The sequence below is a fragment of the Silurus aristotelis genome (assembly GCF_946808225.1).
Source record: "Silurus aristotelis genome assembly, chromosome: 10".
NCBI lineage: Eukaryota > Metazoa > Chordata > Actinopteri > Siluriformes > Siluridae > Silurus > Silurus aristotelis.
In genome coordinates, this window is record NC_139583.1 from 7,425,738 (window position 1) to 7,438,094 (window position 12,357).

General features: G+C 39.1%; 1 protein-coding gene across 18 annotated transcripts in view; it reads right to left on the reverse strand.

Annotated features, from left to right (window-relative positions):
* frmd4a (FERM domain containing 4A) overlaps nt 1-12,357 on the reverse strand; it is a 155,068-nt gene that overhangs the window by 11,062 nt on the left and 131,649 nt on the right. For 10 of the 18 annotated variants that reach the window (XM_083551744.1, XM_083551747.1, XM_083551759.1 and 7 more), the window contains 7 exons: nt 7,927-8,065; nt 6,714-6,855; nt 3,433-3,566; nt 3,093-3,215; nt 2,118-2,349; nt 1,180-1,236; nt 250-487 (listed from right to left, as the gene is read on the reverse strand). In XM_083551744.1, coding sequence (XP_083407870.1) covers nt 250-487; nt 1,180-1,236; nt 2,118-2,349; nt 3,093-3,215; nt 3,433-3,566; nt 6,714-6,855; nt 7,927-8,065 — 1,065 coding nt within the window. Of the gene's footprint in view, nt 1-249; nt 488-1,179; nt 1,237-2,117; nt 2,350-3,092; nt 3,216-3,432; nt 3,567-6,713; nt 6,856-7,926; nt 8,069-12,357 lie in introns of all 18 variants that reach the window. The other 8 variants (XM_083551760.1, XM_083551758.1, XM_083551754.1 and 5 more) reach the window with 1 other exon arrangement.

Here is a 12,357-nt window from a genome sequence, read left to right on the forward strand (position 1 = left end):
TTTTAGGGGTGTTACGATACGTAGCAGCTTATTAAAGAGAAAACAACCTACATATAAGTGATTGGTCACTTTCTAAATAATACAAGTATAGCTCACCTACCAATAATTATATATAAATAAATCGATTTGATGCAAATATGCTTAAAATTGTGCATTGCGATACAAATGCCAACTTGTATTCAGTGCAGACTTTTTAAAATCGATGCACCACATCATTCACTTTCATGACAATGCATAATTGGTGCACACCTGGAGTGGGAGGAGCGTTTCTTCACTCTCTCATAAGGCTCGTCCAGTGAGCTCTCGCTCCACATGCGGGGTTTAATGGGTGATTTGTCGTAGTCGCTGCGCTGGTAGTGCAGGTGCCTGAGACCCTCCAGAGACTGAGGAGGAGGAGGCCTGCTGTGCGATGGAGGTCGGGGAGGAAGGCCTTTATGAGGGGAGGAAACTGGAGAAAAAGTGGGTGTCCCTGCTACCTGGGGGTCATCTGTGAGGGGGGGGGATGAAAAGAACATGACATCATAAGCATGTGTGGCATGTGCTGGAAGGTAGTTTTGGTTTTAGTGGCAGTAGTTACAGATATTGAGTCATTTTTTATTTTTACAATGCCTTGCATAACTACTTAACAACTTTTACGTTTTGGGTAGTGTTTCAACCTGGAAATGAACCTGGTCACCAACTTTTAGCCTCCTGTAAGCTGAGTCCTTATTTCTGATTTAGAACGCTTGTCACTTGAGTGTTAATGTAAATAAAATACAAATAAAGTACTATTGTTAATACTTGCACTGTTTCAGGCTATATGCTATTATAAGCTCATTAATATTTAACTGCATTGCAATACTACATTCTTCTTGAAATTTTTATGTCATTTTTACAGGTTTTAACAGCCCTGTTAAGGGCTGATAGAGGTCAATGATAGCTTGTATGACAGGTGTGTACATAATTGTATGGTTGTAAAGTGAAATTCAATAGGCACGGTATTGTTACTATGGAAACGTCCCATCAGGAGACTGCCGCCTGGGTAATAGCAAGCAATTTGCAGCATATGCTACTAGTTAAGGTTTATTATCCAGCTCACACTGGGTGTGTATGTATGATTGTATGTATATATGCATGTACGTAGGTACTGTGTGTTTATGTAAAAAAGTGTTTGTGTGTAAGTGGGAGAGAGAGACTCACCATCATCTAGCACCAGAGCATCAGAAAGAGAGCTGTCCTCTGAGCCGATATTCGCTTCTGCACGAGAGAGATAGAAACACAGTGCTTAACATTACTATATTACACTATTACACACACGCGCACACACACACACACACGCACACATACATGCTGTTTTACAGCAACTGCACTTCCTCTTGCTCTCAGCAGGGCAGATTTACCACAGGACACTTTGTTAACTCACTTAATGAAGCTTCAAAAATCGCAAAAAAGAGCTCAGAGAGCAACAATCCAACCTAAACCCCAGCATATCTATCTCACACACACACACACACACACACACACACACACACACACACACACACACACACACACACACACACACACGAAAAATAAAAGTTATAGTGTAGCAGCTGCCATCAACAATTAAATTATCCTGAGTGCTCTTCTGTTTACTTTATTAAGAATTAGATGTCTTGTTCATCCAGACCACCATTTTATCCACAAAAAATCCTATAAGTAAATAACTCATAATTTATACTTATATGCACCATATACATCTGTATATTTGTTAACATGGACAACTTTCAGGCTTTTAGGGACTTGCATAACATTAATGCTCCCACTAGGGGGCAGAAAAACAGAAAAGAGAATTATTTTAGAAGTATTTTGGATGTACGTATCTGCTTTTGGATAGTTCGTCCTCAAATATGTGGTTACCTGACACAGACCAGCAAATGTATAATCAGCCTGAAGAGAATGTAATGAGGCCTACATTTTTCACGTATTGTACAATATTTAGAACAATTAAGCATACATAGTGTACACCAATTATATACTACCAATATACACTAATAATTATAACAATAAAGTCTTCCTGATTCATGCAAATATTTAGATATAAGTTAATCATTAGAGTCAGTCTCAGATGTGTGTGTTTTTTTTTTTTTTTTACACACCCTCTATGATGAGCGAGGCTCTTTGTGTGGGTTTCTTGCCCGAGCGGATACGGTACTCGTTGATGCCGTTTTCGATGTCCTGCAGCTTCTTCATTGCGTTCAAGTACGATGTCTTTCTCTGCTTCTTCAGCTTTTTACTGCTCACGTGAGGATCGCTGGCCAAACGCCGTGCTGCCTCCGTGATCTGAGACTGGATAGCAAACTCCCTCTCCAAACGCTCCAGCTCCTCCTCCTTACACACACACACACACACACACACACACACACACACACACACACACACACACACACACACACACACAAGCAGATAAGAACACATATTACCACATTCATTACCACATAAGAGCCAATCACACAGGCCAGCATACACACAATCATTCATATCACCCTTTAAATCTCATCCAAAATACACTCACTGAGTGACAACATAGCTATAGTAACGGAGTGTTTCACATTACTTACACACACACACACACACACACACACACACACACACACACACACACACACACACACACACACACGATCTGTGACCTGATGTCTAAAAAGCACAACTGGCAGTATGGGAGGGAGGCAAGTCATCTTCCTATCTTGTCAACCACAGCAAATCTATCCAATCACAAGTGTCCGGAAACTCATGCATGTAAAGTGGGTGGATTTTGCATTCATCTGAGTGTGTTACAAATAACTTTCCGAGTATGTTAAAAAAAAACTTTCTTCATGCCCGAACTGCTGATTTGGCTAACGCTCTACATACACTTGCCATCACTACTAACACTGAATCATGCCAGACTAGAAACTCGATCTATTTCTGGAAACAGCTCTGGAATGTTTAATTCACAAAATATTTGTATCGAATCTTCAGAGGTCGGCTGCGTGAGTCCTCCGGACGTGTGCCGGGAAGTGGATGAGTCCTGAATTGCTCATCGCTCTTCAGAAATGCCGAAGGTCGGCTGGGGTCAAGGTTTAACTCACCTCTCCTTTGGGGAGTATCTTCTGTTCATCCAGTTTGAAGGCCGTGCCGATTTTGCGCCGTACTGTAGGCGGCTCCTCTCCGGGGTCTAAAGGATATTCTTTAGGAAGCTTGCCGGTCAGCTCCTGAAACACAAAACATTGACACACTTATTTCTGTGCATTTCGGCTGCTAGTCCCACATGCAGGTACCACTAGACCCTATAAGTACCAATTATTACAAGCAATAGAAAAAAAAAAAACATTTCTGGTATCAGACATTAATTCAGTTTATGTTTAGGTAAAGTAATGGTAGATCTGACAAAGTGCTGTGTGTATAAATGTGTGTGAGTGTGTGTCTGACCGCTTCTCTAATGCAGATGCTCTTGAGCTCCTCTATCCTCTGCCTGAGTGTTTCTTCCAGAGCCTCCTGCCGAGCACGCAGAGCTGCCAACATATCCTTCTTAGCTGTCTGAGAGCTGTCTGACTCCTGGGAGCCTGTGTACACATGCGAACACAGACAACACAAAAATCAATCAGACATTCTACCTTGAATTGTGGAACATGAGGGAAAAAAAAATCAAAGGAACAATAAGATACAAGACTGGGAATATTATAAAGGGCACACAACAAGTCTGACCTTTTTCACTGAAAGTATGTGTGTGTGTGTGTGTGTGTGTGTGTGTGTGTTGGGGGCAGAGGTTCACTTCAACAATTAATGGACACACTGTGTGCGTGTGTGTGTGTGCGCATGTGTGTGCATGAACATGTTTCCGGGAAGAGATGAATGGGTTCAGAAGTGCAGCTTTACTCATTGTTAGGCAGAACACTTTGATTGTTTGAGTTTGTGTGTGTGTGTGTGTGTGTGTTGGTGTACCTACTCTAATAGCCAAAAGGTTTTAAAGGAAGTGAATGGAATGTACTGATAAGGTGGTTGAACAGTATTTGAGCCCTTAATGCACCTTTAATACCGCTATGAAGTGTAATTTATGAAGCTGCTGTGTGTTACTGCACTTCACAAAACCTGGCTTGTGCTAAACAGGTGTGTGTGTGTGTGTGTGTGTGTGTGTGTGTGTGTGTGTGTGTGTGTGTGTGTGTGTGCAAGATGGGGCAGGGGGCAGGTGGTGTCTTTCATGCCTGCAGACTGGGCCTGAGGTCAAGCAGAGTGTGTGCTTGTATGTAGAGAACAGCAGGCAGAAAATTAGTTACAGGTAATTTTCAATGATCAGTGACCATGAGACCATGCACATGACCTGTCCAGACTCTCTGTATGTAAATGCATGTGTACTGAGGTTCAAAAGGTTCTGGTTTTACCCAAAAAAGCCTGAAAACTGTTCAATATACAGAAAAATTAAGGCTTTACAATGGGTTAGAGGAACTTTTATATGGTTTGACATTGAAACAAATGTCCCATATTACCAAACCAGTGCTTGCTTTATCAGGTAAACAATCATCACTTTCAATTCATTGAAACAATTGAAATCAACTGAAGAACTGAGATCGTTAGACACTCTAGATTACAATGAATTTCATTCTCCTGCCTTCTCTGAAATGAATAATGCTCCAGTGTATCTGAATACAAAAAACAGCAGATTTCTTGCACTTCAAAAAAGGCATTCTATAGTTTTTTTCAGTGTCAGAGAGAAAGAGGGAGCAAGAACTGAAGTTAACAGAATGATATGGCCTCTGAGTGAGATTGTTTCTCCCTCTGTTTCTTTTATACCTTTAAGAAATATGTCTATGTCTATATGTGTGTGTGTGTGTGTGTGTGTGTGTGTGTATGTGTGTATATATATATATATATATATATATATATATATATATATATATATATATATATATATATATATATATATATATATATATGTGTGTGTGTGTTTGTGTGTGTGTGTGTGTACCTAGATAAGAAAGACCCCCTACTCTTTCCCAGGAAACACAAACACGCAATTTTTTAAGAACATTCCGTCATCAGAACAGAGGGCTATTGTTTTGAAAAGTAAGGATGAAGCGTGTGTCTCCCTCCTGTCCCTCGCTCTAAATCAGCCCTTGCTTTCAGGCAGTAAATATAGAGCAGGGCCTCTGAGCTTCCACACCACTCACACCAGGGGAGAGCTAGGATTAGAGCAGCTGTGGGTGAAGCATGGGATATATACTGTATACGCACACACACACACACACACACACACACACACATCAGGACTCATTAATGTCCAAAGGGACAAGGGCTCATTCTCCACTAAACCCTTTTAAATCCTGAATTATTATTCAGTTATTCACCCTCAAACATGTTATCCAGTAACTACAGGGGAAACTAATTAAATATAATATGTAATTATGAGAATAAAGCATCTAACTCTGGCCCCACATTCAGGTCCCTGAAGATCAAAGTTTTGACAAATTTTGATTAGATTAGATTTATTTAAAGGTTTGGAAAATGAAACCCTGCATGCAATAAAAATACTTTTAATAGTAGATTGTATTATTTTCTTTTTTTGGAATTGATTATATATATAAAAAAAAACAACAACAGCCATCTAAAGGTCAATATACCAGTTCAAATTAAATTCTTATAACTAAAACAATTAAGGAAGAGTTTTCTGTGAGACTGGTGAAATCAGGATTACTCTTAAGCCTTGATTTTCCCACGTGCAGCATTTCCTCAGTCATCACACTGCTGTGTAACGTTGTCCAGCTGCCTTCATATTGGTTTCATTCTGTATTTGCACTTCATGTTAGCACTTGGCTTGCAGGAATGCGAAGGAAGAAGAAACACTTTTGTTTCACTAACAAGACAATAGCGAGTAAACAACAAGAAAAAGAAAATCTATGAATTCTGGGAAAAGTTCCCTTCATACCTAGTAGCTCTGACTGCTGCCTTTAGCTAAATATTTAACATCAATGTATGTGGATTAGCTGCAACAGGGAATCTGATACAGAAGCCGGGCTGCTTCATGGTTAAAAACTAAAGTGACTGAATTACGGCCATTTTTTTGGTTCCACTCCAGTGTTTTATCAAGTACTCAGGTTCAGTCCATTAAAATACTGAATCCATAGTCTGCCTGTAAGTGACCCCTTGCTATAATGAGTCTCAGTGAATCAGAGATCTGACAGGAGAAATGTTTTGGCTGCTTTCCTGCTGCTTATACACAAGTATTAAAGACTTAATGAAGGTCTGAAAGATTGTGCACATTAATTAGGAGTAAAGTACAGATGAACTGGAGCACAGTGGCCTGAGTGAGCCTTCACACCAGTGATCTCATCTCTCAACTCTCTCGCTTCATGTGGCCTGTAAGTGAAAGGCTGATGACCGGCTTTCCCTTCCTCCCTCCTTTTTTTTTTATATTGCTTGCTTTCTTTCTCGCTTTCTGTCCATGATAATTGCTACTGAGGAAGGTTTCCAAAACCAACAGCATGGAAAGCTGTTCTCACTCAAACCCACACACATTTACACGCACACACACACGCACGCGCGCGTGCACGCACACACACACACACACACACACACACACACACACACACACACACACACACTGCATAAATGAAAAATTCCACCAGTAACATTGAAATTAAGCATCAATAATACATACATTTATGAGTGTTTGTGTCTATATGTGTGTGTGTGTGTGTGTGTGTGTACACACTAACCAGAGGACAAAAGGCTCCCACTGCTGCCGCTTATGATCTTGCCCTTGCTCCCCATGTTGGCGAGTTTCGAAGTCTTCAGCGTGCCCGTCTCCGTGAGGTCAATGGCAATTTCATTCAGACTTCGTGCTGCATGGATCTTTGACTGAAAGGAAGAAAGAGAGTAAGAGAGAGTGAGATAGATATAAAGGCGGGGAGACACAGAGGTGTGTATAGAGAGAGAGAGAGAGACGTAGTCAATGTGCTAGCCAGCTGTATAGTGTGTGACAGGATTTTTCGAGAGACGCACATTTCCCAGCTTTTAAAAGTGTAACTCAATCCTCCGGCTCGCTTTTAGGAGCCACACAGGGAAGAAAGTGTCTGTGCAGGCATGTGTGAAGTGCTAGACAAATTGTGAAACGCATTAACACAATTCAGTTAAACACGATGTAATCATGGATATACATTAAAAAATCTGTAGACCGCAAATTAAATCATTCTGGACAGAACGATACTAAAACCACGTAGACTTTCTGTAAAGTAAATTGAACATCTGTATATAAAATAATGAAAATACTGTATATTCACCTAAACAATGTATTACTCCTATTAAAATAAAATATTAAAGACTTGCTTTAATGTTTAGAGCGTATCCAATTAATTATTAGACATGATGGCTGGGCCAGTTATTTCTTTGGCAAACATTAACTAGATACAATATCTTGGTAGATCAGGCTTAAACAAATAATTTCTTGTTACATTAGAGAAAAGGTTTTATATACAAAAACTCAACATTAAGCCTTTCTAATATCTATTTCTGGCCAAAAAACAAAAACAAAACAAAACAAAAAAAGCAATAAAAAAATAACTAGAAAGCAAAAATATATTTGATTTGGTCTATCTAAAAAAAAAAAAAAAAAAGAAAAAAAGGTTTGCATTAAATCTAATATGACTATGTCCACTTTATATGCACTCTTGTCACATATATACATCTATGTTCAAATGACATAATTAAGACACACATACACACATTATCTGTGCTACTATTCTTGAAAAGATCAATGAACATAATGACATAATACTGTAGATAATTAAGGCTAAGTTAAACCATAGACCTAAAGCTGTCAGTTCAATCCCTCTAGGGAAATCTGGTCCCCATTAAGATGATAACAGAAGACAGACAGACAGACAGACAGAAGACAGACAGACAGACAGACAGACACACACACACACTGACCTTGCTCTGTTTGCGGTCCAGGTAGAACTGGTGCTGGCTGATGGCCATGGCCCAGATGGATTTGATAAGGGCAGGGCAGGCGTACCAGGTGTGTACGGCAATGCCGCTGTGTCCGAACGTCCTTCGCGTTACCGACGCCCTGCAGTTGGAGCGAACACAAATCGACTTTATATTCACTGAATTTCATTAAACTGAACATTACAATATGTTAGGTTAACCTATCGCATGAACGTATCATTTGCAAACACAAATTTACATACTTTCTTGCCTCTTGTTAAAGGTAGCTATCGAGTAACAGCATTGATTTCTTAGTTAAGTTACAAAAAAGAGATCAGGTTTCAGGCAAATCACATGACCACTAAACGTGAGGTGGGAATACACCTCGGAAAACCAGTTGATCACCGTGCACACACTCCTTAACATGTAGTGAATCAGCACGTTTTTTTTGGAGGTCGGAGAAAACCAGAGAACCCCGTGGAAGTCCACATAAATTTGGAGGAAATAAAATAGGCAAAAGTCCACACAAAGAGTAAAACACAATAAGAACATACAATATTCTTGGCACAGTAATAGATTTAGCTAGTATGACTAGCTAGTTTCATTTTTTTTTACATAACTTGCTTTCTTGCCTTTTGAAAAAGCTAGCTAGTGAGCAAAATTCTACATTTCTTAGCTAAGTTACAAAAAGAACAACAACAACAAAAAAAACAGGTGTATCCATTTAGTGAATCCTTAGCGCAAATCCACCTATCAGCTTGAAAAATAATTCTAGAAGGTCGGTGGAAACCAGAGAACCCAGAGGAAGCCCAGACAAATTTGGATAAAAAAAAAATGCAAAACACAATGCAAATAGTAACACAAAATACAATAATCCACTCTAAATCACTCCAGACTATTACTAGAAAAAATATGTGCTCTATTTACCTCAAATAATTTTATTTCACAAGAAGTAACATACATTTTGGCACATCATTATGGTTTATAGCAGTGTATATAATGCATTATTAGGTTTGCAGTTGTAGATACACAGACAGATCCTTCACAAGTACCATAATTGGTATAGTGCACTACAATTTTCTTGAAAATCAAGACGTTCACGACAGTTGTTAGTGCTGTTATAATGTGTTATGATGCTTATAATACATTATGTCGGCATTCTGTTATAAACGCATGATAAATATAGTTATAAGTGTAATGCATATCATATTATATTATTATACAATAATACTGTATCGTATCTAACACTGCAGTTTAATGCTCTGTTTTTTTTTGTGTGTCCTATTTACATTAATGATGTAATGATCCGTGTTTTATAGTTTCCGAGCTGAAGCCTCTGCTACACTTCTCATGTTAATCCCTCTGTCCTGAGGCCTGGAAAACGTCTGCCTGTAACTACAGCCTTCTTTATAACTCCCATATTTTTAGTTTTCTCACATATTACACATTAATTTAGTACCTAATTCATTTGTCTTTTACCGTATTGTGTACTGTATGCAAATGTGTTAGCAAGAGCACATATTCATTTCAGGCAATAGGTCTCGGGACAAAAGGGACAGCTCTAAATATATAATTACTATACCACCCACAGTGCGCACCCACACACACACACACACACACACACACACACACACACACACACACACACACACACATACACACACATACACACACATACACACACATACACACGCAGACCCACACACGGAGGAGGTGTGTCCTGGTTTGATAGACCACTGTCTGCCCGTTGTTATAGTAGTTTTATAAAAAGACTGAAATGGTCTAAAAATACCATGAACACACACACACACACGCACACCCCCCGACCCACCCACCAATACAATCAAACACACGACACACTGGGATTAAAGATAAACACATCCGTAACCTCCGTCTCTTATCAAAAGCTCATTCCTCTATTACTCTCATGGGTGTGCATGTGTGAGAGAGATCATTACCAAGTCATTAATAACTCAAACACAGACAGAAAGCTAGAACAGGGTCAGAGAGAAGAGTCCTAAATCTGTACTTTATAGCATTAACATGTGAAAGATCTTTCAATCTGTTCTCTATAAATACGGTGTCTCTGTCTCCCAAAGTCTCTGATTCTTTATTTCTTTCTTTATCTCTCTCTCTCTGTATCTGGTTAAACTGCATGTCAGAGGTGGTTTATCAGTCAGCATCTGTGCTGTGGCTCTTGGCACAAGTTGTTGTACTAAAGAGCTGAAGCAGCTACTGATGAGCTCACAACTCGAAACACACCACCCTAACGTCTAGAGAGAAAAAGAAAGAGCAGATAGAGAGATGGAGAGTGTGTAAGTGTGAAGTGTAATGACATAATTGTAACTACAGTCAAATTCCATCTGATATTCTCTTTTATGATGTGATATTTTCAGTCAGAAAACACACTTGTTATAGGATCTTGTTACTCTACTTGCTGTCAAGAGTTAAAATACTGGACTATAAAGAGAGCAAGATAAAGAAAGAGATGGAGAAAAAAGGAATGGGAGGGCCCCAGGAAAGGGTGAGTTATGATCGTAAACGCAGAATAGAAATGAGAAAGAAAGAATGAGAGGTAAAGGAGAAACAGCAGGAAAGATTATAGAGAGGAAGTATAGAGAGAAGACAAAGAAAGGTAAGAAAGGAATGAGTGTGTGTGTCTGTGTCACAGAGAGATAGATAGAGGAGAAGGAAATAGAGGAGTGTTTGAAAGATGACGTGTTCAGTGACTCAAAGCAGAAGAAAAAAGAGGGAGAGAAAGAGAGAGGAAAAGAAAGAGAGAGAGACACAGAAGGATAGAATGAAGAAAGAAAGAAAGAAAGAAAGAAAGAAAGAAAGAAAGAAAGAAGTGGGTGTGAGAGGAAGGCTGAGAAAGAGAGAAGAGTATAAGAAAGAAAGAAAGAAAGAAAGAAAGAAAGAAAGAAAGAAAGAAAGAAAGAAAGAAAGAAAGAAAGAACGATGTTGAAAAAATAAATTAATGAATACAGAGGGAGAAAGGAATGACAGGAAAACCAGGTGTAAAGAAAGAAAGAAAATGAGGGGGGGAGACAGAGAGAGAGAGAGAAAGAGAGAGAGAAAAAGAGAGAGAGAGAGAGAGAGAGAGAGAGAGAGAGAGAAAGAGAGAAGTGAATGTAAGAGAGAGTTTGAGAAACTATGTAGAGAACAAGAAGAAAAAAAGACAGCAAGAAAAATGATAAACGGTAATACATGAATAGAGAGGAAGAAAAAGGAATGACAGGAAGACAAAAAAAAAAAGAAAAAAAAATGAAAAGAAATAAGGGGGGAGAAAGAGAAAGAAAGATTTGGAAAAATTCATTCACATGGTATTTGAATACCACATTTCTCTGATGTTTTTCACGGGATACAAGTAAAAAAAATTATTAATACCCCAAAAATATTAATACCTCAGTACTGTAAAAATCTCGATTCTGATTGGTCAGAAGATTGATTTATTTTCAGCACCTCTAACAGCCATTTAAGCTGCAAGATTCATATGAATGCACTTGTTTGAATATTCCATTGATTTGATAACAATGTAGTCAGGAACGTGTACAGCACAAAACTCCACATAAACAGATTTTAAACACACGTGTCCTGTTCTGATACGGCGAAATTCTTTTTAGAACGATTTTTTACAGTGTTCGAGTCTCCAGTTACAGTAGTAACACAGTTTTAGACACTGACAAAGAGGGAACTAATGTGTGATGAAAGCTTCACGACATTGAATGTAACTACTACTACTTTCTTTTCGGCTTCTCCCGTTAGGGGTCGCCACAGCGGATCCTCCGCACGTTTGATTTGGCACATGTTTTACGCTGGATGCCCTTCCTAACGCAACCCTCCCCCATTTATCCGGGCTTGGGACCGGCACTAAGAGTGGCTGGGGATGGTTCCCTGACCGGGAATCGAACCCGGGTCGCAATGGTGGGAGCGCTGCATCTTAACCACTAGACCACCAGGGGACCTACGACATTGAATGTAACTATAAAGTGATAAAAAGCATGCTGCGTATTAATCAATAGAATTTGAAGGATTTAGACGTTACTGGAAAAATCTGCTTTGGAGTAACAAAAGTATCTTGATTTGGGCCTCCACCAAGTGTTCCTTAACTATTACAAAAGAATCAGCTATACTCGCCGCTGACGTGTGACTATTCAAGTTGTCCATTTTATATTTGTATATATTTGAAGGAGCTGATTTCCTTAGTGACGCTCAACTAATATTTGGTGTTTGGTCCATATTGTAGATTTCAGAGCTGAGAAATGAGGAATGGGCGTGTAATGGTATTGCGAACCGCACAGTAATGATGCGATAAATCTCACTCTACTAAAAGTTAACATAACAAACACATAGCCGAAGCAGCAAGTGATCCATTGTACAGTAACTGAATGATAAAGTTGCCCACTTCCTACATTGACTGTGGTAAAGTGATTT